The following is a 25,994-nucleotide window of genomic DNA, read 5'->3' as shown; positions in this document are numbered from 1 at the left end:
GTGTTTTTTGGAATAAAACCAAATCGTTTGATTTTTTTCAACAATTTGTGCTATTTTTGGAATAACATTTTTTTAAAAATCGAAATCTTGTGAAACATTTAATTTCTTGTTTGGTGAGCTGAAATTTTTTTTGGTGCACCCATGTAACCGAGTCATTTGATTTCTTTTCATCAAATTTGTGCAATTTTTGAAATAAAATTGAAAAAAAATTGAAATCGTATGAGAAATGTAATTTTTTGTTTAGTGAGCTGAGTGAATCTTTATGTTGTAATCAAAAATCAATTAAGCAAAAAAATAAACAAATACACAAAAAACGAGCGAAATTGATAATGAGTCACCGTGAGAGGTTCCTTCATCAGTAGATACATTTATTTATTAATATTGAGTATAAAACTTTAAAAAGTTGCATTCGTTGAAAAAAAAATGAACAAAATACAATAAGCTGCTAATATTATATTGATCGGCACCTACCCTTAATTCTAACACCTCGTAACTTATACAAACATGAAATTTCTCAAGAAACAAAAAAAAAAAAAACCAATAAAAATAAAATGACTATGATTTTTTGTGATTTACGAGGTGTAAGAATTAGGTATCCATATTCAACACACAAATTAAGAACATTAAACGATACACTTTAGATAGGTACATAGATTACAAAATAATATTTTCAATAAGCCAACGAATATGGCACGTGATAATGACTTTTCATATTATAATTACTCGTTGTCGTAATTGCAGGTTTCAAGTCTTCTGAAAATGGAGTTTCTTCCGGCAAAAATCCTTTGTGATAACAACTATAAACTACTATCCATAAATACACAAAAGGAGCTGCAAGAAAAGAAAAAAAATTACACATTCGCATTAAATATTTCATAAGACATAAAAGTCATAACTTATATTGCATGATGCATTTCTTATGATAAATCTATACCTACTAGGTACATACTATATCAAAAAATTTGTTTTAAATAACCCTGCATATGAAAAACTAGATGGGTTGAGTAAGTACTAGGTACTTATCTTGGATCATTATGTAAGTCACTAAATATAAATTAGGTACAAAATCATTCTATATTTCAAAAATTCTGACCAACGAGAAAAGGAAAAACGATGACAAGCTGAAGGTAATTATGGTCAAACGTTCTGTTGGAATTTCCAAAACTCGGTATTATTACTCTCTTGGTGAAAATGAATCCAAAATAATCGATTATCGTCTCAGCCAGATCGATAGCTTGACACCATAAACATGGAGCTAAATACGACACTTTATCCTGAAAATTCACGCGAGTAAGTTGATCAATACATTAACATATAGGTACATAAAGTGGAAAATTTTATTCTATAGTGAACATAAAGGATGTAATTTCGTAAGTATAGATACTCACTGTCGTATAAATTTCATGAATTGCTGAAAACAAAAAACTTGACCAAATAACGTGTCTCGATTGAAGTGTAAACGAAATCCAAGCAGGAAATTCTGCAATCATAAATAAATTCCCAAAAATCATAATTTTTCTCACCATTTCAAAACTTGATTTCTAAACAATATTTTTCGAGGGTGAAAAAAAAGCTTACAGGTTGGTAGCTAATGCTTAAGATTTACCCGAAAAGAGTGAAAAATTGAAATTCTCCAAGTCATTTTAGTTGCTGAATAAAAAATTTCAAAATCAATTCTATCAGAAAATTCAAAAAAATAAAAAAATAATTTCAGTAGCCAAACTTGAAATCTCTAAATCAATTCTATCAGAAAATTCAAAAAAAAAAAATCAAAAAGTAATCTCAGTAGCCAAACTTATAATTTCAAAATCAATTTTATCAAAAAATTCGAAAAAAAATCAAAATATCAACTGATGTCAAATTTCATTTCATTCGACCAAAAAAAAAAACCGAAGATCGAGCACAAAGTGAAAAATTCTGCATCCAGTGGGAAGAATCTTCATGGCAAAAATATTTCAGTTGTTAAATTGATTTTTAGATTTCAGCAAAATTTTTGAAAACCCAAAATTGACAATTTTCAGGAAGTAATTTGATATTTTTCCTTTATGCTGAAAATATTTTTTGGAAGGTCAAGTCAAGGAAAATTCAAAAAAATATCTTTCGGTTTTACAAAATGTTTGCTAATTAACTACCCAACTTAGTTTTATACCTACATAATACATATCTAATGTAAGTATTTACAATATAGGAACTTAATCATCAATAATTTCAACACTCACCAGATAGTCTTAGTAATCCTTTAGCAAAACGGTACGTGGAAACGATCTGCAAAAATATTAAATTCAGTTGCTGAATTAAAAATTTCAAAATCAACTTTCTCAAAAAATTAAAAAAAAAAATCAAAAAGTAATTTCAATTGCTAAATTCAAAATTTCAAAATCAATTTTATCAAAAAATTCAAAAAAAAAAAATCAAAAATAATACTTATCAACTGATGTTAAATTTTATCTCATTCGACCAAAAAAAAAAACGAAGATCGAGCAGAAAGTGAAAAATTCTGCATCCACTGGGAAGAATCTTCAAAGCAAAAGCTCTATTGTAATTTGTAAAATAGGTAGGTACCTAATTAAGTAGCTGTATCAAATGAAAATAACGTCAACTTACCAAATATGCAATTAAATACACAAACGTACACTTTTTCAAAGAACATCCGAAAAAACACGTATCCAGAATGATCATCTCGTGCAAAGAAGCAAACATGATCACGAACGAGTGCGATCATGCAGGTGCATAAAAAAATAAAAAATACTATGGTTAAAAATCAATTATTTAAACAGCCTAATGTGACTCAAAACTACTTGAAAAAAATTTCTTCAACTCGAATATTGGACGAATAAAAACACGTAAAAGCAACTTCTGAAATCACTCTGCCAGATGTTATACGAACTTGGTTTCGTTTCTTTTACTGTTCTGTGAAAAACTAAATCAACAAATGAGAACGTTATCAAATTGTGGGTATGATTATCAAAGAATCGTTTATTTATATCTTACGTAGGTATTATTTTAACAAAATCAGTGATACTGTGAAAGTATAATACATATACAAGAATTTTGATAATACCTACGAGACGAGTGTACTTATTTAATTCGTGTTTCAAGCAATAGCATAATTTGTATTTGTGTGGCACAGCAGATGACAGAGACAGAGAAATCAAAATGATGATATGGCTGAAAATATGCTCGAATGAATAAGGAAAGAAACATGCTGCTTATTCAGCATTGAATGTTCTTTTATTCTGCCTTTTTACCAACCAAAAAAATCAAACTCATCCAGTAAAACAATTATGAAATAAGTTTATCGACAATTAAATTAGCAAATTAGCATCGCTCGTCGGAAATTATTTAGTTTGGTTTGCATCACTAGTTAGTTCCTGTTCCCGCTTATCTATTTCCTGTTTAACTAACAAACGATAAAACAAAAAAAATTGTTAAAAAATCACATTTAATCACAACATATTACTAAGCTACCTAATATTGTACAAAAATATATATACAAAGCAATATCTAAATTAATCGTACAAAAATTCTTATATTTAATCGAAAGTTGGCGAATTTACGATTCAGTATCAGATCTTCTTGCAGGGGTACCTTCCTTCAATTCTTTCATATAGTAACTGTACAATACGATCAAAAAATAGATAGAAAGTCCTGTAACACAAACAAAAATATACCATTAGGTAAGCATAAGGAAGGTAAAGTCTATTTTAAGGTACCTACCTATTAAAAATCTGCAACACATTAATGAAATTGAAAAAACTCAAAATAATTATGAAGACGGTCTCAAAATCTTGGGTATACTTTAGCAGGCTAAGCATCTGATTTTGCCTCATGATTCAATGTTCAATTTTCAAAGGCATCCGTGAAGATGATTTTTTGAGCTTTACATACAATTTTTGACCTCTCCTTAAAGAAGTCATTAGAAAAAAATAATGCAGTTTTTCACGTTTAATTTTTCAACTCCGCCGATTTCTGGACTAATTTTTTTTTCAAATGTTTTCTTACGAGTATCTACAGGGTGGATCTAGAAAAAAATTATTTTGACCAAATTCTATGGAAACCTTCAAAAAAAACCGAAAAAGTTTGATAAAGTTTCTAGCTGTTTCTCTCAATTTTTCTGAAATTCGTACCAAATTACCAAAAAATTGGCACTACTGCATTCCAAAGTATTCTCCCCGTTTCAGAAATAATAAATGATATATTTCGACATTTTGAAAAAAAAATTGAACACCAATTTGATTGAGGTTGGTAACCAACCCAAAAATAAGCGATTTACAAATTTCCAACCGCTCAATGGAACCCTTAAAGTGGCCCAAATACCATCTTTTGAAGCTGAGATTTTGACCAAAACAGGTAGGAAAGAGCTATAGAGCGAAAAAACCTCGATTATTTTGAAAATTTCCCTTTTATGAGGGTCTTTGAGGACCCATTTCTCTCCTACAAGAGCACTTCCGGAGCTAAAAATTTTTTTGAGTGATTTTAATCTCAAAATGAAAGTTTTAATTGAATTTGGTCAAAATCCTCCGATATTTTTTCTACACTTCTTATTCTGAAGCTTTCAGCATGTTTTTAAATTTTTGCAGAACCTAATTCAAATGTAAATTACGGGTTTGTCTTTATTTTATTTGGAAGAAAAGGTTAAAGTACTGGATTAAAAAGTCTATGTGACGGCGAGTTTTTAACAAAATGTTTCAAGGGAGGGGTGGAGGAGGCATGCACGAGTTCTATTGGTACTAAATATAATTTGAGAACGTTGTTTATACAGATAACTGGGTACTTGATACAATCTACGAATCACTCACTCGACAAAAAAATAATAATAATCACGAATACTTACCCAGACCCATAAGAAACAGAATTACAAAGACACCATAATGTTGACTCGCAAAATCATCGAGCAGCTCCGATACAGAAAATTTACCCGAGAAAAGGAAGATTATGAACGCAACGCCTGATACGATGACGTAGATGATTTCCAGGCAAAGAGTAGGAGCCAGAAGGTTTGCTATTTTCTGTAGAACAGAAATTCATACATATTAGAGATATGTAGGTACATTATTTCAGATGAGTAGGTGTTGATAAAATTTGAATTAATACAATATATCAGCCACATATAAGGATAAATATTGTGAAAAAATGAGAAAATTTCAACCAAATTTCATACAGTCCTTCAACAACTCTATACAGAGGCATCTTCAGAGTTAACAAATTTCTCAGTATCTAGACCTAGACAGGTAATTTTCAATTCGGAGTGAAATTCTTCATGAAATTGGATAAGTAAACATTTTTAGACTTTTTTTTGTCAATAATCCTTACACATGAGTTATTAAGTAGGTACCTACCTACATTATGAAGTAGGTGCCTACGTAAAATGAGAAAATACTCGTATTCACGTTACGTACCATGTAAATTCCCACAAGTCCTATTACACATGAAACTATTCCAAGTAGTACAAATACTAATACTGTTACTGAAGCGAACGTAAAGTTTCCTGAAATTGAAAAATGTTTCACCACATTAATTATCATACTTGAAGTTTTCACATTTGATAATTTTTAATCAACGTGTATAATGGTAAATAACTCCTATGATCATTCTATCTACGAAGGCCAGCATTCTGTGGGGGTCAAGTTACACGCAAGAACTCAAGTAGGTACCTAATGTAGTAATGTATGGGTAACTTGATTAAACGACAAAATTTTACCTTTTAACGATATAATTTCAGCGACAAGAAAAGTGATCCCAAGAATCTGAAACGTAAAATTCATATTCACAGATGACAATAAATAATCTATTTTTTCTAGAAAAATGTCTAAACATTCACAAAATTTCATAATTTATATTTACTTTTACGTGTACTTAGACTTACCAAGTTTAGAATCAAAATAAAGAAAGAGCCAGATTTCAAAGAATATCGATGACAAAAATACTTGACTTGAGCCATTTCTGCTTGAAATTTTCGTTCTTCAAAGATAGTAAATTGAAAAAAATAATTATTTAAAATTACAACGAACACCACTGGCACAGGATGTATGAAATACGAGCACACGTTATCGAAACGAACAGATGAATCGTACTGACTGTCGATGACTCAACAAAAAGTATAGGTATTCTCATTTTATCCATTTCAGCAGAATGTACACAGAGCTGTGTGTAGACATAGGCGTCTGTGTACAATATGCATGTGAATATACATTACGTAGATTAGTTTATCAGTACCACTCGTATTCTTATCGGATTTTTAATTATAGTGCAAACGTATATCTAATCGCTTTACTTTTAAATGTGGGTTCGAAGAACAAGAGTTTTCATCGAAGCATTCGATCATAACGCATCGATTCGTCGATTGGTTCTTCAGTCAGAATCCAAACTTTACGAAAATACAAATATTCAATATCCAATCGTTTTATCGTTTCAAAATTCCAATACACGTTTTTAAGTAGGTATACGAGTATATTTAGGAGATAGATAAGTTTGTACATAAAAAACACGCACGCAGCAGGCGATAAAAAATCATTCAGCTAATTGAGATGCTTTTCCTGTTATTCATCAACATTATTAATTGGAAATTTCAGCATTGCCTATTAGGAGCACTTTTTTTTCATATCTTGAAATCAGACTTCAAAAATTGACTCGTAATGTCGAAACCGAAAACATATTGACACAATTGGTTACTTACCAACGCCAAAAAATATAGATTGGCTACCCTCCTCTTTCTTCAGAAATTCCACAAATTAACATATCCAGAATTTGGTATTATTGGGAACTTTGTGGAAAATAAAAATTGCAACAAAGTGTTGTCAACTGAAAAACTCACGTAGGTACCTACTTCGAATCATTTCATTCTGCAATTGAATTTGTGATTCATTGAGAATAAATAATTCCTTTGTGGGTAAATTGAATGGCAAAGTTATGCATAAATATTTTGCATGCTCTTTCATTATGAAAAATTACGTATAGCTAGGTAAGTAGGTCGGTAAATATACGTGTGTTTACAATTGAAAACAAATACCAGGAAGGATCTTGGTGACTTGGTGTACGATTTTGCTGGATTATTTTGCTAGAGATTGGTGGTGGTAGTCCGGATAAGGTAGGTAGGTAGAGGTACCCTACTACCCTATCTTACCTACAAATAAAAATTTAGCTAATTTCACCAGATTGACACAGAAAACTGAAATTTTGATGTATCTTATTTCCAAGCCTCCAAATCAATTGGAATTAGTTTCAAACTACCTATTTTGAGCAGTTCTGAAGCCTCCAGTTTAGCAGATTCTTGAGATACCAACAAAATTTTACCAAATGAAGTTGGAAAGCTAAAATTCATTTAATGCTCCTCAAAAAGCCACCTTTTTTGGTCAAAATTGCTGAAAATTCTAACTTTTAGCGAATACTACAAAAATAACACCCCCATAATTATTTTGTTCCAAATTTTTAATGGAGTATTTTTTAAAAATCAAAATTTTCAGTCTTTTTTGCTTAAATGGCAGAAAACTCTTTTTTCAAGTAAATGCTTGGTCAAAATTTCCAAAAACTCATAGTTTTTTTTTACAAAATTAAATTTTTTTCTTAAAATACATACTATCAAAAGAATCGTATTTTCTCATCAAAATTACATAAAACTCTACTGTAAAAAAGACCATTTTTTTTGCCTAATTGCTAAAAATTTTTGTTTTTTTTTACCAAAATTGCCAAAAAGTTGCGTTTTTTACTAAATATTTCAAAATAGACCCTTTTTGGTCAAAATTGCTAAAAATTATAATTTTTTGAAAACAACTACAAATAGTACAGTCATTTTAGCAAAATTTTTAGTCGAACCTCGAAAAAATTGGGGGCAAGCTGAATTTCACACTATTTGTTCAGATTGGTCTCTAAAACAACCCATCAAAAGTTGCACCCCGCAACTTGACTGCTACCCCCGCAAGAGGTAATTACCCTTTGCCGAAACATGTTTTTCGGCTTTATCGCCGAAATGAAGGGTCCAAGAGGAAAAATGTTCGAATAAATATTATTCTACGTTAAATTTCCTATTACCATGACCAGTTCAGTTTTTCCCAAAATGGCGATTTCACCCTTACTAAGGAGGGGGTAAAGTTGTCAATTTTATGAAAATTGTTTTAAAAAATGAAAATCGACCATTTAGAACGTGAACTCGATTCACGGTACACTCGAAAATATTTTGACCAAAGTTGCACGTCGAAACTTGTATGCTACCCCCGCAAGAGGTCATTAACCTTTGTCAATCTACGTTTTTTGGCAATTTAACCGAAATGAAGGGTCGGAGGGGAAAAAGTGATTGAACTAAAATTGTTCTACGCTAAATTTCCTATAGGCATGGCCAGTTAAGCTTTTCCCAAAATGGCGATTTCACCCTTACTAAGGAGGGGGTAAAGTTGTCAATTTTATGAAAATTGTTTTAAAAAATGAAAATTGACAATTTGAAACGTGAACTCGATTCAAGGTACATTCGAAAATATTTTGACCAAAGTTGCACACCGCAACTTGTCCGTCACCCCCCCCCCCCCCACCCCCGCAAGAGGTCATTAACCTTTGTTAATCTACGTTTTTCGGCTATACCGCCGAAATGAAGGGCCGGAGGGAAAAAAGTTTTCTTTTCTATTTTGAAAACTAAAAATGTCAAAAATTTCCTAGGACACTCAAAATGACTCAAAATGCCTCCCAATTGATTTCTTTGTTCGAAAATAGGCTGTAAGCCAAATCGTAGCTTTTTATGTTGATTCGTTCGTAAACTGCTATTCATTCACCTATTTTTTCAAAAAAGCTCATCGGAGAAAAGTTTGAATTTGAACCAAACGAATTTGAAAATATGTTTTCAAATTAGGTACCTAATCGAAAGACACACCAAGATAATGAACCTTTTATTATTTGATATAAATTATTCCAAAACAAAAAATTTTAGAAATTCGATGGAGTCTCTTGAATGTTTTGAAACTACAACCTATCAATTCAAGATGTCAAGAATGGTGTTTAGAAAAACAAAATTGAAGTGAGTTTATTTGATTCCCCTCGATAAATCTATATTACAAATTATAATCATTACCTCGCATTGGTCACCTGGGCAGCATACCAGTGGAATCTTTGGTCTCTAATATTCGGTCAAAATTTGAAAGTGAAAATGACATGTTGTCTGTGATTATCTCAATGAGACTAAATTCAAATATTGGTTTATTTTTTTCATTTTGACTAATCAGTTGGACTTGAGCCTACCTCCCTCCTTCACTCTCTGATACCTAGTGCCCTTATTTTTCAACACATTTTTCTGCTACATATTTAATCAAGTTTTAACTTTTAACCATTTAAAAGATGATTTTCTGGTGTTTTTGATTTTTAGAGATGTTTTTGGGATTTTTAAATTTTATTTAGGCAGAACTTACTAAAAAATTACCTAAATCAATTTCTTGATTTTTTCAATGTTCTATAGGTACCTATTCAACGTACTTTTTAAAAAAATTTCTAATGCTAGGTGTCGTTTTATAATTTTTTTAAAAGCATATTACCTACACAACAAAAGCAAATAGGTACCTACCTAATGAGAAAGTGATGGCATAGAAAGTTAAGTATCATCTTTTCAGTTTGAAAAATTATAATTTCATCAAATTTTTGCTTTTTAGAATATTTTTTACCATTTTTTTCTAATTTTTAAAATGTTCATGTAACACCTATCTAGGTATTTATCAAAAAAGCAAAATCAGTTTTTTAATTACTTTTTTCAATTTGAAACACTTCCACTGTAAGGCTGAAATTACGATTACGCAAACAACTGAACTGGTCATGCTTATAGGAAATTTGACTTAGAATAATTTTAGTTCAATTACTTTTATCCCTCCGACCCTTCATTTCGGTTAAATTGCCAAAAAACGTAGATTGACAAAGGTTAATGACCTCTTGCGGGGGTAGCATACAAGTTTCGACGTGCAACTTTGGTCAAAATATTTTCGAGTGTACCGTGAATCGAGTTCACGTTCTAAATGGTCGATTTTCATTTTTTAAAACAATTTTCATAAAATTGACAACTTTACCCCCTCCTTAGTAAGGGTGAAATCGCCATTTTGGGAAAAGCTTAACTGGCCATGCCTATAGGAAATTTAACGTAGAACAATTTTAGTTCAATCACTTTTTCCCCTCCGACCCTTCATTTCGGTTAAATTGCCAAAAAACGTAGATTGACAAAGGTTAATGACCTCTTGCGGGGGTAGCATACAAGTTTCGACGTGCAACTTTGGTCAAAATATTTTCGAGTGTACCGTGAATCGAGTTCACGTTCTAAATGGTCGATTTTCATTTTTTAAAACAATTTTCATAAAATTGACAACTTTACCCCCTCCTTAGTAAGGGTGAAATCGCCATTTTGGGAAAAACTGAACTGGTCATGGTAATAGGAAATTTAACGTAGAATAATATTTATTCGAACATTTTTCCTCTTGGACCCTTCATTTCGGCGATAAAGCCGAAAAACATGTTTCGGCAAAGGTTAATGACCTCTTGCGGGGGTAGCAGTCAAGTTGCGGGGTGCAACTTTTGATGGGTTGTTTTAGAGACCAATCTGAACAAATAATGTGAAATTCAGCTTGCCCCCAATTTTTTCGAGGTTCGACTAAAAATTTTGCTAAAATGACTGTACTAAAAGAGAAGACTCGTAAATTTAGTTCCAAACATTCAATGAAGTATTTTTCTAAAAATTAAAATCAAAATTGTCGAAAAGTGTTTTTCTGTATAAATTGCAGAAACTCCTTTTTTTAGTCAAAATTTTCAAAAAGTCTAGTTTTTGTTCACAAAGTTGCAAATTTTATTTCATTAATAATCAAAACAGGTACCAAAAAAAAATTACTTTTCAGTCAAAATTGCAAAAAAACCTACTTTTTTGTAAAAAATGTAAAAAGATCCATTTTTGTCAAAATTGCTAAGAAGTCTATAGTTTTTCTTTTTTACCAAAATTGCCAAAAAGTTGCGTTTTTTGCCAAAATAGCTCAAAGTAGACCTTTTTTGGACGAAAAATGGTTAAAAAACCTTTTCTTTTTTTTAGTCAAAATTTTCAAAAAGTTTTGTTTTTTTACAAAGTTGCATTTTTTTTTTTTTTTTTTTTAATCGAAACACCAAATAGGTACTTAAGTTACTTTCTCGCGTCAAGATTGCAAAAAAAAACTAATTTTTCGAAAAAGATTTTAAAAGATTAAAAGATCTATTTTTGTCAAAATTGCGAGAAAGTCTAGTTTTTTTCACCAAAATTGCTAAATAGTTGCGTTTTTTGCCAAAATAGCTCAAAATAGACTATTTTTGTTTAAAATGGTTGAAATTCGTTTTTTTTGCAATAATTACAAATAAAAGACCCATAAGTATATTTGTTTCAAATTTCAATAAAGGATTTTTTAAAATCAAAATCGTAAAAAAGACTTTTTTTGCCTAAATTGTAAAAAAAAACTTTTTTTAGTCAAAATTTGCAACTTTTTTTCAAAAAAAAAAATACTATTCAAAACAATCCTACATTTCCGCGTCAAAACAGCAAGAAATCCTACTTTTTCATAAGAAAATGTAAAAGGACCAATTTTTGTCAAAAGTGCTGAAAAGTTAAGTTTTTTTCCCAAAATCCTAAGAAGAATATTTTTTTGACATAATTTGCCAGAATTTGGTCAACATTTCTCAAAATTTTAATTTTTTGCAAAAACTGCAAAAAGAGACCCATATTTGTTACAAACTTTCAAAAAAAAGTACATTCCTTTTTTTAAATCAAAATTTGTCGAAGTCTTTTTTTCACAAAATTGCAAAGACAAGTTTTTTTTTTTGAAATCAAAATGCCAAAAAAATCTTACCTTCTCGTCAACATTGCAAAAAATGCTACTTTTTCATAAAAAATGTAAAAAAAAAACATTTTTATCAAAATTATCAATATTAGGTAGGTGTAGGTACTAAAAAGTGATGTCCTCATTATTAAATAATTTCGCTTTATATGATCCATAGGTACCTACGACCTAGTACATTATTATGAATAGATAATTGAAAGAAAACAAGAAAAAAATGTGAATAAGTATGTATAGATGTACCTACTGAAAAATCATACAAAACCAATTGCATTAGTTGACGTCATGCATCGACTTTGATTCGTTAATGGAATAGGAGTAGGAGTATTTGGCTTACAATCACGTTTCAGTTCTCGATAGTAACAGAAAACCACCAGCAAGAAGTACGACAAAACACCTTAAAAAAATTTCACAAAAATAAATCAATGCAGTCGAATATTTATATGTAGGTACCTACCTTAAAGCTACATACAATAGCCTACATTTCGAAAACTACTCACCAAAACTTGCAACCAACACACATATCGTTGGAATGTCAAATTCTTCATTCGATCCTGTTTTCGATTTTTCGATCGTCACCAAATAAGGATCAATAAAAAATATTTTACCAAGGGCACCCACGATCAAGGCTAGATAAAGGACTTGCAGCATCAAGTATTTTTCTATTTTTTTTGGCTTCCCCTGCGCTCAAAAAAAAAACCAACTAATCAACAAGATCTTCATCGGTCATTATCATTATTATAGATCATAGGGGCTATGTTAGCCTACCTTTATGATGCCATAGAAAGCTGTTCCGGAGAAAAACGTGGACAAAAAAGTTCCTTCTAATACTTTGTTTGAATTTTCTCGAGTGACGAGTTGAACCGTAGAAAGAATTAGGCCTCGATTTTCATCACTTACTGTAAAAAGTATTGCAACAATTACACGTTGCTCGTTCAAAACCTTTTGATTAGGTAGATACAAGTATATTGGGTGTATATGATAGGGAAATAATTTGTATTGACTTACTTAATAATGCAACACCTATGTCAATGCATAAAATAGTTTGGAATACCTGTTAAAAAAAAAAAAATAAATAAATAAATTAAGCAAAATATTTCCAAGTGCCTATGTAGGTAGGTACTTATTTGTATAAGTACCTACATACGTTAAAAAAATTCTTATTTTCATTAATTCAAACAATGCAGTAGGTACTTGAATCGATCAACTTACGATTACAATCAGAATTATAACTACACTGCCAGTCTTCAATGAATAACAACAACAGCAAGATTTCAAAAACATTATTTAAAGGAAAAAAATCCACATTAATTTTCGAAAAAAAATGATAAAAATTTAACAATTTACCTAGCAAAAAAGTGACATTTGAACAAAATAAAAATGAAAGTGATTTATTTCCTACTTTTCTATTTTCTAATAGTGAACATTCCATTATAAAATTATTTCCTGTCGTATGCTTTTAAAAAATGATATCATACTCGTAGATATTGATCAGATACTGAAATAAACATAAGTAGGCATAATACGTACCATACATCACTATATCAGCTTATCAATCTCTTTCACTTGCTCGTTTTTCAAGATAAAAATATTCCAGTGAATTAGTCATGAACTTCGTTGAATTTTTTTTTTTTATTAATAAACTATCGTCAACACAAATAGCTTGGAATTTTCCAATATGTGGGTAATTCTCAGAAAAAGGTAAAATTCGTGTACATGGCAAATTTCTCAACGGTTTTAGCATGAATTTTTTTTTTTTTTTTGGTCCATTCAAGAACGACCCCGCACACATTTCACACATGGTATTGAGGTTTTTAGACCCTCCTTTCATTGGTGTACATTTGATTTTATACCCCAAATGTCCTTCGACTTGGCTGTCACACATCATGTTTTTGAAAATGAATGTTATAAAGTGTCATGAACTTCATTTTTTTTTTGGAAAAATTGACACATTCTCATTATCATAGAACATGAAGGTCTCTTATTGTGCAAATTGCAATTGCAATAAGTCTATAGGAAGCTCACAATTCACATTTGAAAACTGTCACACACTTTTTGCGCAAATTTTCGAGCAATTTTCAATTATTTTTGGTAGCTTCCCAATCCAACATTTTTTTCTGGTGAGTGGCTGCACTGGTTTACTGTTCTCATAGAAATGTTACCCCGCATTGTTGTTTTTAAAAACTACATTACAGCTCGTTCTGATCGTACTTATCTGTGAAGTTTTGATATTTCGCAAAATCTGTGTCCTTCGGCTTGGTGTTTTCATTTACGCCAATGAACCCGCCAAAACCAATAATTGAGCACGGGAAGTTATTCTACATGATAAGTACACATTTACTACGTATTAAAAATCGAATAATGTCCAGTAGGTAAGGCTAGAAACGAAAAAACGTTGAGATTGTCCTTCGACTTGTCCAGCGCCCATTTGTCCTTCGACTTGGCCAAATTTCAGACAGCTGTACTTTTATCGCGCTAGTCGGCATATTACACGATAATACAAGCAAAATTTTACATTTTCTCCCTCCCCACACTTCACCTCTACCCCTACCAAAAAAATAAGTCCAGATTCGAACTCTGCGGCCTGAAAAACATAAATCGACATATTACACGATAATATAAGCAAAATTTGACATTTTCCCCCTCCCCACGCCTCACCCTCCACCTCTACAAAAAAAATAACTCCAGATTCGAATTCTACGACCTTGAAAACATGTCAATCGACATATTACACATCGATGAGGGTCGAATTCTAATTATCGCCGTTTTAGGGGGGCCGGGGTCCACAGTGGGGGGGATTGAATTGAGGCCAACACTAGAAAAGGGATCTGGGACACATATATAAATGATTCCCACTTGAGTAGTGAGATATAACCGAGCTCTAGACCCCCTGTTTTTCAAAGGAGCAAAAGGAGCAATCCTTTTCCTATGGCTCCTTTGAAAAGGTGGTCCCAAGCTCGGTTATACGCTTACCAGGTTTCAAAAGCGTAAACCTAAACATCGCGCCGAAGTCTCCCCACCCCCCCTCTCTCCCTCAACCATACATTAGCCCAAATTGAAGCTTACTTGACCCCTTTAATTAACTAAAATATTCGTTTTATCCCTACTTTTTTTTCAGGGTGGGAGTATTTGGTCTCTCTAAAAATAATCGTTGAAAAATTAGGTGCAATCATTACTATTTGGTCACTTCTTTTATCCACTTGTTAGATTAACGCGGAGTTTTCGTGATATTTTTCTCACTTTTTTTTCAATTTTTATAGTGTTGATCTGAACTTCTTGTTTTAAAGAAAAAGTGTAACTATCACCGATCATTATGAGTTTCAATAACGATAATAGTGCTACTGCTAGTACCTTGACATCATCTGTCAACCAACAACTTGATCAAAATTCAGCTGGTAAGAATGATCCTTCAGTAAACAAATCTTGGAAAAATCAGAAAAATTTGATTTTAACCCAAGTTTATGCCATTAACAGAAGCAATACGAAGCAAATCCATACTGGTTTAGATGTTGATAATTGGTTCGAGCCAACAATCTACCTTGCAAAAAATTCTCTGCCAAAAGGACCTGGATTGTACATGAAGGTTCAAACTTTCCAAGAGCTCATGTCCGAAGAAAATATCAACATTATAAATAACTACTTCAAAGGTATTAACGAGGAGGAGTACAAATCAAAAACACTCATGATCAATAAATACCTTACGGTACAATTTAGATATACTTACAGTGTAAAGTCAATTGTTATTGCTAATACTATATTTTTACAATTAGCTTCTTGGAATAATTTAGTCAAATTGTATTACTGCATACCCTCAATTAGTGAAGATTTGTCTCATAAGGCTGATAGTTGCAGAAATTTGTATGATTACGTTTTTAATAAGGTACAGTCTGCTATTCTTGAGAAATTGAATTATCATGACACTGATAATTTAGACCATCGTATAAGAAAACTATACTATCATTCTCTAAAACAATTTGACCCAAAGATTGATACTACTGATAGAGTCTATTATGAAGTAACAACTTTTTGTGATGATAGTATTGTAAATGGTCTCACAACAAAGTTTAAACATATGTCACCTGCATACATCGATATCATGAAAATGCAACATTATGTGGCTGAACAGGAACGATGTTTAGATGCTGACGTAACTGACAACCCAACATTCTAAGACATTTTCACCTAAAATAACTGACAATAACGTATTTTAAGGCATTTCAACTTAAGATGTAAATTAATTAATGCATTTGAGCCTATTAAAATAAATATGTAAGTAAATAAATATTTTCCAACTTATTATTCAGAGTACTTATTTACTGAACAAATATTCACCTGCTACCCCCCTCCCCCTCCAATCATCGCACCAACTAGAACTGATTTTAGATGTTTTTCAATTCAAAAAAAAAAAAAAAAAAAAAATAGAATCTCAGTGTTCATTTACCTGTTCTTATGAAAGACTGTTTCAATGTCGAAAAAAAAGGTTCGTTTCGATTCGGAGGTTACTGTGTTCAATTTTGAACAAGACGAGTTTGTAAAATATTATCAAAATGCGCGTAAGGGGCCCTGGAAGCAGGAGTTGATGGATAGAATACGTTTTCAGCAACAAATTCGCAACATTCAACAAATTTTAGATCCAGTGTTGTCTTCGGAGCATCGTGATCAGGTTTTTCAACGCCTCAATTTGAAAAGTGATCAATTCTCATCAATTTAATATATTTAGTTTCCTTAACCTAGTACATAGGAATACAAAATACTCGTTTATATTTACTACGTTTTATAAAAAGTCGTTTTCAAGGTACAGGTAGGCGCCCCTTGAAACAGCAGCTACCTAAAAATCCTTTAAGAATGGTATTTTTCTGGTTATGTTGTAAAGGTTTACTTTTTGTAAGGGTGAGACTGTCACACACACAACGATGCGATGTCTTTAATTAATTAATTTGCCGCCAAACATCATGAGTAGGTTTTTCAATGCCACAATTTGAAAAGTGTTTAATTCTCATCAATTTAGTAAGTTTATTTGCCTTAACCTGGTACATAGGAATACAAAATACTCCTCTATATTTAAGCCATTTTTTAAAAAGTCGTTTTCAAGGAGGTATAATCAAGTGTCTGTTGAAACAGCAACTATCTAAAAATCCTTTAATAAGGGTGTTTTTCTAGTTATGTTGTAGACATTCACATTTCAATCGGTGAGACTGTTACATACAAGGATGCGATGTGTTTAATTAATTAATTTGCCGCAGAGCATCGTGCATAGGTTTTTCAACCCCCCAATTTGAAGTGATCAATTCTCATCAATTTAATAAGTTCAGTTCCCTTACCCTAGTACATAGGTACACAAAATACTCGTCTATATTTACTCCATTTAAAATAAATCCTTTTCAAAGTATAGGCAAGTGTCCGTTAAAACAGCAGCTACCTAAAAATCCTTTAAGAAGGGGAATTTTTCAGGTATGTTGTAGATGTTCACATTTCAATCGGCGAGACTGCCACCTACAACGAATGTGATATCTTTAATTAATCTGCCGCAACGTTGCCACAAAGCATTCATTGGGTTTGGAAAGTACCCTCCGAGAGGAACTATATGCGAGATATGAAGCCGACTACTGTTCTTTAACAGGACTTGATGCTTACGATGTGCCTTTGGTATTTAATAATATACGACTAATAATTTCCAATTTAGTCAACATTTTGGACAATAATGGGTGTATAAATGTTTTAAACGATGTAAATGTTGTAGAAACGTTGAAAAAACTTCCATTCTTTTTAAATGATTTTTTTCTCAATGACCCTAAAGATGTATATAAATTTAATTGTACATTCAAGCCTCCAGTATGGTTCATAAGTGAACACATTTGGTCAATTTATACTAAAAGTAAGCCCACAATAGTGCATGAAAAACTGTGCAAAACAGAATATCAAGATAACCCTGCAAACTTGGATGAGATTTTCAACATTTTTCCAGAGTTTAATTGTAAAGTATGTTTTTTTGCACAAGTAGTTATCTCAGAATGGGGAAGGGGGAGGTGGTTTGAAGTTGGAGACGTTCCGGAATCTGTTTTGAATGAATACATAGCAAAGCATGAGGGAATAGAGCAAGTGGGTGAGGAGGGGGGTGTCAGCATTGTAAATTTATGGACTGCAGTTCGTTATGCGACTACAAAAAAACAGTATGAGCTTTCATATTTTTATAAAATGTTGATTGCAAATTTCTATAGCAAGGTTTATATTAAAAATTACAACGATCTAGAAAAAAGGGGGGAGAAAATTGATCCACCATTGATATATTGCGATTTTTTGCTGGATGATTTAGAAAGCCTGATCTTGGCAACAGGAAGTGTTCTCGCAGGGGGGAGCTGTGACTACTACTCAACAGTAATTTTGAATAAGTTGAGTAAAAAGTCACTATACTTCAATGTAGAGCTTCTAGGGCGGGATTTCGCTTGTGATACAGTATATTGTGCCGCAGGATGTGTAGTTTTTCATAGGATGTACAATAATCGATTTCTGATAAGTCAGTGTGTCTGGCAAATTTTTGGATACCCCCCAATTAACAAAAAATGTACCTATAGTCAAACAAAAAAATGTGTTGTTGCAGCATTTGCTGGTTTTGCGCTTGATTATTGGCAAATTTTGGATGTATATAGACCAAAAAATGAAATAGAAAAAAGCTATCAAGCTACGATAGCTTACACAATTTTAAATTCGGGTGGAAAAGTGAATAACATAGAATACCCAAAATTAGAAATTGAAGTTTACGACATTGTCAGATATACTCCCGATTATTTAGATAACTTGATGTATTGGTGTGAGAGGTATGCATTCCATCCTTTGGTACATTTTTTCATTCATGATAAGGTAATTAAGAGCACTTTTGAGCTGTCATGTGGATGTAAGAGGGAATAATTTGTAAATAACTATAGTTTTAGAAAAATTTATATTTAAGGTCACTACAATGTAAACTTTACACCTTATCAACTTTCTAAGTATGTTAAATGAATTTTCAGCACATTCAATAAACCTTTTAAACATTATATGTACGAGTTTGTTATTTAAAAAAAAAAAAAAAAAAAAAAAAAAAAAAAAACACACACACACTTCACCTTGACTGAAGGATACTTCTGCTCTTAGTAGGTGGTTTTTGTTCTGTCTACAGTACATAGATTCTAGCTACATCAGCTATTTCAAAACATAGCAACATAAAAACTAAAATAATGAGAGTCACATATAAAAGTATGAAAACTAAAATTAATGTTTCACCACGAATTTGTGAATTTGATGAATTTGAAGATTTTTCCAAACATTTATTTGATTCAAGCATTGGTTCAGATGTACTCGGAAATGTATTAGGTGCGAGAGTATTTGTTGTCTGGTTCACAGTAGGGATTGAAACAGTTTCTGACCTCGGAGGTATAGTAGTGGTTTCACTTTCATTCATTGATGTAGGTACAGATATGGTATTAGTTGTGAGGGTAGCAGGGGGTTGGAAGATCGTTGGAGTTTGTTTAGCAGACAGTAAGATATTTTCATTCATAGGTACATTCGCGAGAACACTTCTGTTTGGGTGAGTAGCAGGGGTAGGTAGAGTTATCGGAGCTTGTTCAACTGACGTGATGTTTTCATTTATTGGTACATATGCTACTGTAGTCTTGGTTGGGTGTGTAGCAGGGGGTTGAAAGGTCGTTGTAGCTGGTTTAGATGAGGCGATATTATCCCAGCTAATATTTCCGGCAACAAAACCCTCGTATTTCTTCAAATTAAAAACTACTTCGTCTTTATTAGAGTATTGTTCGGCCTTGCAGGTATATTTTCCATAGGCGGCATCTTTATCTAGATTGATCTCCAACATGCTTGAATTTTTGTTTGGAGATTAAATAATAACACCTTGTTTACCATTCCACAAAGGGTAAGTATTTTTAAACCAGGTAATATTAGGTGGAGGTACAGCTATGGTATCGCATTCGAGCCACACAGTTTTATTGAAAGGTAGTCTAAACTCTTCATACCTATCTTTCAATATTCTGACTGGTATAATTTGCTCAAGTTTGATGGGTACAATTTTTTTCCAGATATGCTGATCCATACGCTCATAAGCATGACATTCATAAATTCCTATGTCTTTTTCAATGACGTCATTGATTTCCAATTTATTCCCCCTTATTTTCACTCTATCATTCTCAAAATGAACCAAATTATTATTAAAAAACCAAATATATTTTGATGCAGTTACTGATTCGGCAAAACAGGGTAGTAGAGCAGTTGTGTTCTTTCCTATGTTGGTATAAAATACTTTCCTACCTATGTAATCGTCATACTGAACCACATGGATATGCATATGTTCTTCAACTAGTTTACCATCAGGTGAGTACCCTCCACAGGTATATCGCCCCTTCGTTCCATCATGAATATTTTTAATTTGTAAAGTAGCAATTCTGTTGTTTTCCCATTTAGTATCATGTGCTTCAATGTCCTTGTTATTCATAAGACTAGCAGCTGTACCTCCTGGCCCATACCAGGTCAACAATGTCACATTATGCCAAGTTTTACAAGCAATTTCAACCTCGTTTCCATTGCTTGTGTTAAAATTCACAAAAAGAGTTAGCAGAGAACAACTTACACTCAATATACACACGCAACACACAACAATGCAAAACAGTAAACGAGCCATGATTCACATTTTCATTTCAGTTCATTCCTTTATATATTATTTTAATTCGTTCACTAGGGATTCAAAATTAATGAATCTAATTTGGGGGGGGCATGTAGAAAATATAAAATGAGCATTTTAGTGAAATCTGGTCATTTTGTGAAAGCAGAGAGTAACTCAGTTAGCATTTTTCACGTCATAAATTTCCATCAAAAAAATAATGAAAATCTGTGTAAAAATCAATTTCAAGTGACTTACCTACACCTCACAACATAAATTATTCGCCATGGTTCTATTGAGATGTGTTAAGGTAAAAAATAAACTAAGAATAGTCATAGATGATGATAATTATAATAGAAATTTCTTCTGTGCTTTTCCGAGGGACATGAGAAAAGAAAACTGTACTTATGATGTGGACCCCCATTACATTCATTTTCGAGGTGGTCATTATTCAATCACGAAGAGGAGCAAAATACATATTCTAGTTCAACAACCTGGTCAAATTTTTGAAGATGAAGGTATGACAACATGCTGTATTTGCATGGATGATGAAAAATTCTTCATTTATGAACCTTGCGGACATTACTATGTGTGCAAAAATTGTAATGAAAATCTGAAAAATTGTCCAATTTGCAGAGTTGAAATTACCCACTCTTATCCTAAAACTTTCCTCGGACTATGACAGTTGAGGAGCATCAGTGAAGCTTTCCCATTAAAAGCCATTAAAAATCCATTGAAACCTGAATTTTAATGCACTTGTTTCTCATTTTTTGCATCATGCATTGAAATAAAAATGGCAAAAAATCAGTTTAAAATAAAATCAAAGTAAACAATTCATCATTTTTTCACGTCATGAATTTTTACTAAAAAAATCTCCAATATCTGTTGAAAAAACAAATTTCAATATTTTTTTTCAAGTCTCTGAAAATATGTTGAAAAATACGTGTTTTCAAATATTTTTTAGTACTGTTAGGTATACATTTTTCAGAAAAAAAATGGTTTGAAATCTGTTTAAAGGAGAATTTACAGTTCATAAGCAAAACAAATAAAATGACTCGGATATTTACTTAACATTTTTGTCAAAGTCTTTGAAAATCCGTTGAAAAACGGAATTTTTAGGTTATAAATTTTGAATTAATTGGTCAAGTAAAGGCGGAGTGATGGTGGTGATCTCTGGTGGTGGGAATCTTACCTTAGTTTGGGGGCGTGTAAAAGGGCGGATATTGTGAAAAAACTATAAAACGAAACTTTGAAGTGGGCTGCTTTCATTCATGTTTTGCATTCTCTTGCTATGCTCCTGTGAACTTTTTTAAGTTTGTGCTAAGTGTTACGTATATGAACTTTTACATAGAATTGTATTCTCTCGAGGTTTTTCAATTTTTGAGCAGTTTTTTCATTTTGTTTCAATGGCATTCGAGTGTGATGAATGTAATCAATCTTTTAATAGGAGATTCAATTTAGAACGTCATATTTATGCAAAGCATAGAAATCGAAGGGAAACTTTCAAGTGCAACCACTGTCAGCATGAGTTCACTAGGAAAGATAATTATAAAACACACGTTGATCAATTAAATTGTGTCTCGCAGAGGAAGAGGTCAAAGAGGCCAGCACCAGCTCGTCAAATTGAAACTCATCAACCACCCAAGAAATTCAAGCCTTACAGCATAAAGCACTGCAACGAATGTGATAAAGACATTGAATTATCAATGTTTGGCGGACATCTTCGGAGTTTGGAACACAAAAATAACTGCTGCTGGAAAACCATAAATTCTAAGGTTGAAGAGGTCAAATCAGCATTCAAGAGTCGGATAAGAAGCTATCGAATTACACCAAATGAAGTATTTCATGATATCCCAGAATTTTTAAATAATGTATACACAGAAGTCAACTTAATTATTACAGAAATGGCTTTACAACATAGAAATTTCAAGTATAATGTTGAATTATTTGCGACCTATAATAAACCCATAGATATGATCGACATAAAATCTTTCAATACCAAGAACGTAATATATTGCGCAGAAAGTGGTGATTTGAATGAATCGTACGAAGAATTTAAAAATACAATAAAAACTAAGAGCGAGGAATTTCAGGGCAAAGGATCTGGTTGGTCATTAGACAAAATTCTTTTTTTAGAAGTGAATTTAAATAAGTATAACCCTCTTAAAGGCAGCTCATATCTACAGTTACCTAAATGGGTACTTCTTAAAAGGGCTGTTGTGAACATTAAGAATAACGATCAAGCCTGTTTTGCTTGGGCATTAATTTCAGCATTACATCCGGCACCTCATTACAAAAAATGTACCAGAATGAGTTCTTATCCAAATTATAAAGAAGTCTTAAATTTCGAAGGTATTGAATTCCCAGTTAAACTCAGAGACATAAAAAAATTTGAAAAAAATAATCCAATCAGTGTCAATGTTTTTGGTATTGATGGGGAAAAAATTATAGGACCATTATTTTTTTCAAAAAATGTCAGTCCAGAACGAATTCACATAAATTTATTATACATTCAAAATGATTTGGGTAATGGTCACTACTGCTGGATAAGAAATCTTGGTAGACTTGTTTCTTCTCAATTAAACTCAAATCAGCATAAAAAATACTTATGCAATGGTTGTTTAATAAATTTTCAATCCTCCCAAAGATTAAAACGACACGAGGAAAACGATTGTAATCATATTGTTACTTTTTTACCTAAGGGTGATTCGGCAAAAATAAAATTTAAAAATGAACACAAAATGCTGCGTGTCCCTTTTGTGATTTATGCAGATTTCGAAGCCTATTTAAAACCATTCTCTTCTTGTTCAAATGATCCGACTACATCTCATACAGAAAATGTTTCACTACACGAACCTTTCAGTTTTGCCTGCTATACCAAGTGCTCGTTTGATTCAAAATTAGATAAATATCACCTGTATAGGGGGGTTGACTGTGTAAAGCAGTTCTGGATGTACCTGCGAGACGAAGCAAAACGAGCTAACTTGTACCTGTCCGTGACTGTACCGATGAAACCGTTAACACCTGAACAAGAAAACCAATTTGTAAGTGCTACTGTGTGTTACATTTGTGAGACAGAATATAAGGTTGATGATATCATTGTACGAGATCACGATCATTTCACAGGGTTATATCGAGGTAGTGCTCACCAAATTTGCAACCTAAATTTACATCGCCCTGATTTTGTGCCTGTGATCATGCATAATTTGACTAATTATGACGCTCATTTTATAATACCTGAAATAGGATATGATAAAAGTAGGGTCGAATTAATAGCCAGCACTAAAGAAAAATACATTTCATTTACGAAATACATAGGTGTAGATTGCATCGATTCTCAAGGGATATTTAAAAAAGATCACATCAAACTCCGTTTTTTGGACTCTTGTAGGTTTTTAGCTGCCAGTTTGGACAAACTTGTGAAAAATTTACTTCCGAGCCAACTAAAAACTTTGAAATGTCATTTTCAGGATGAGGAAGAATTTAATTTGATGCGTATGAAAGGTGTGTTTCCTTATGAATTTACAGATTGTGAAGAAAAACTCAAATTAGAGCATTTACCTTCACAAGATCAATTTTATTCAAAATTGACAAAATCTGGCATAGCAAATGAGGAATATAAGCGAGCAGAGAACATTTGGAGCAAGTTTGATTGCAAAAATTTAGGTGACTACTCAGATTTATATCTAAAAACTGATGTTCTACTGTTGACTGACGTGTTTGAAAATTTTAGGGATTTATGTCTAGATACTTATAAACTGGATCCGGCTCAGTACTATACTTCTCCAGGGCTAAGTTGGGATGCGATGCTGAAATATACTAAAATTACATTGGATTTATTCACAGATATAGATATGGTACATTTTATTCAAAAAGGAATCAGAGGTGGCCTTTCTCAATGTACAAAACGTCAAGCCACAGCCAATAACACTTATATGAAAAAATTTGACCCCTCCAAACCAACTCATCATTTAGTTTATTTGGATTGTAACAACTTATATGGCCACAGTTTGAGTAGCTATCTCGCTCATAGTAAATTCGAGTGGGTTGAGGATGTGTGCAATTTTAATGTGTTTGAAATTGGAGATGATGCTGAAATAGGGTATATCTTAGAGGTAGACTTGGAGTACCCAAAACATTTACACGATGATCATAAAGATTTTCCATTCTGTCCAGAATCTATGATTCCTCCTGGTTCAAAATTAAAACAGCCTAAATTGATTGCCAATGTTTTTGATAAGAAAAATTACATCATTCATTATATTAACTTGAAACAATGTCTCTCACAAGGCCTGAAATTGATCAAAATACATCGAATCTTGAAATTTAAACAATCTCGTTGGTTAAAACCCTACATAGACCTAAACACTGCTAAAAGAGCTCAGTCAAAATCGGATTTTGAAAAAGATTTTTGGAAATTAATGAATAATTCGGTTTTTGGAAAAACAATGGAATCGGTGGAAAAACGGATTGATGTTAGACTGGTGACTCATTTCAAATCTAAAAGTAATAAAAGGGGGGCCCAGTACTACATAAATTTACCGCAATTCAATAGTTGCACTATTTTTAATGAGAACTTGGTAGCTGTAGAATTGAGCAAAATAAAAATAATGTATGACAAGCCAATTTACATAGGTTTCACTGTTTTGGACTCTTCAAAACTACTTATGTACGATTTTCATTACTCTGTAATCAAGCCCCTGTATGAAGAGAGAGTTGAGCTTTGTTATACTGATACTGACTCCCTCTTATATGATATCAAAACGGATGATTTTTATAAAGATATTTTACCCTTCATACCTACTTATTTCGACACCAGTGACTACCCAGAAGAAAATATCTATAATTTTCCAATTGTTAATAAAAAGGTTGTTGGAAAATTCAAAGATGAGTGTCAAGGTAGGATCATGGCTGAATTTATTGGTTTGAAATCAAAGTCATACTGTTTCAATGTAGAGGATAGAATCACAAAGAAATGTAAAGGTATTAAAAAATGTGTCGTTGAAAAAGATATGACAATGGAAGATTATAAAAAATGTTTAGAAAATAGAACTTCTATTTTTAAGCCAATGTATAGTTTTCGTAGTGATAAGCATATAATTTATACACAATTATTAAATAAAAAAGCCCTAAGCTTTTCAGATGATAAGAGATTTTTATTACCCAATGGCATTGAAACCCTTCCTTGGGGTCATTATAAAATAAGTGAATTTCAATAAGATTGTACAGTTTACTTAAGTACTTACCTGTTCTATTTTATTTATGCACCTAGGTGGGTAAAAGTCAGCTTGTATCCTCGAAAAATCACGAATTCGTCAGTTTTCTATTCCTAGAGTCATTGTTTCTAGGATTGTTGGTTTTTGATTTTTTAACAAAAAACTAGAACTTTTCAAAATGTGAAAATTCCATTTTTCAATTTTTGCCAACTTGCAAACTGACTTTTGTCCTACCTGTACTTGTATTGAATTTTATGATTTAATAAACCTTTTCAAGAAAAAAATAGTTTCATTTCTAATCATAGTTTTAAAAGAGAAAAA

The 25,994-nt window shown here is 32.0% G+C and overlaps 3 protein-coding genes across 5 annotated transcripts in view; 1 reads left to right on the top strand and 2 right to left on the bottom strand.

Annotated features, from left to right (window-relative positions):
- Positions 1 to 323: 323 nt before the first annotated feature.
- Positions 324 to 6,208, bottom strand: LOC135834691 (uncharacterized). Of its 2 annotated transcripts, XM_065348641.1 has the most exons (9): positions 5,867 to 6,208; positions 5,702 to 5,747; positions 5,400 to 5,488; positions 4,835 to 5,009; positions 2,605 to 3,648; positions 2,220 to 2,265; positions 1,389 to 1,480; positions 1,094 to 1,274; positions 324 to 831 (listed from the first exon to the last, which is right to left on the bottom strand). In XM_065348641.1, the coding sequence occupies exons 5-9, from the start codon at positions 2,698 to 2,700 to the stop codon at positions 671 to 673; spliced, it is 576 nt and encodes a 191-aa protein (XP_065204713.1). In that variant the 5' UTR covers positions 2,701 to 3,648; positions 4,835 to 5,009; positions 5,400 to 5,488; positions 5,702 to 5,747; positions 5,867 to 6,208; the 3' UTR covers positions 324 to 670. The 2 variants fall into 2 exon arrangements, with proteins under 2 accessions (XP_065204713.1, XP_065204714.1); XM_065348642.1 differs by lacking the exons at positions 324 to 831; positions 1,094 to 1,274; positions 1,389 to 1,480; positions 2,220 to 2,265 and having other exon boundaries at positions 3,424 to 3,648; positions 5,867 to 6,181.
- A 5,852-nt stretch (positions 6,209 to 12,060) lies between these two features.
- The window catches only part of LOC135834690 (uncharacterized), a 64,593-nt gene continuing 50,659 nt past the window's right edge, over positions 12,061 to 25,994 (bottom strand). The window contains exons 1-5 of one of the 2 annotated variants that reach the window (XM_065348639.1): positions 13,023 to 13,334; positions 12,819 to 12,864; positions 12,579 to 12,709; positions 12,311 to 12,491; positions 12,061 to 12,207 (exon numbers count right to left, since the gene is read on the bottom strand). In XM_065348639.1, coding sequence (XP_065204711.1) covers positions 12,065 to 12,207; positions 12,311 to 12,491; positions 12,579 to 12,709; positions 12,819 to 12,864; positions 13,023 to 13,094 — 573 coding nt within the window. In that variant the 5' untranslated portion in view covers positions 13,095 to 13,334 and the 3' untranslated portion in view covers positions 12,061 to 12,064. Of the gene's footprint in view, positions 12,208 to 12,310; positions 12,492 to 12,578; positions 12,710 to 12,818; positions 12,865 to 13,022; positions 13,335 to 25,994 lie in introns of those variants that run through there. The other variant, XM_065348638.1, reaches the window with a different exon arrangement.
- LOC135834689 (uncharacterized) lies at positions 21,518 to 25,744 on the top strand. The gene has a single exon (XM_065348637.1). It carries the CDS (start codon positions 21,864 to 21,866, stop codon positions 25,674 to 25,676), a length of 3,813 nt encoding a protein of 1,270 aa, XP_065204709.1. The 5' UTR covers positions 21,518 to 21,863; the 3' UTR covers positions 25,677 to 25,744.

The sequence above is a fragment of the Planococcus citri genome, chromosome 2, assembly GCF_950023065.1.
Source record: "Planococcus citri chromosome 2, ihPlaCitr1.1, whole genome shotgun sequence".
NCBI lineage: Eukaryota > Metazoa > Arthropoda > Insecta > Hemiptera > Pseudococcidae > Planococcus > Planococcus citri.
This window is presented reverse-complemented; position numbering and strand designations above follow the sequence as displayed.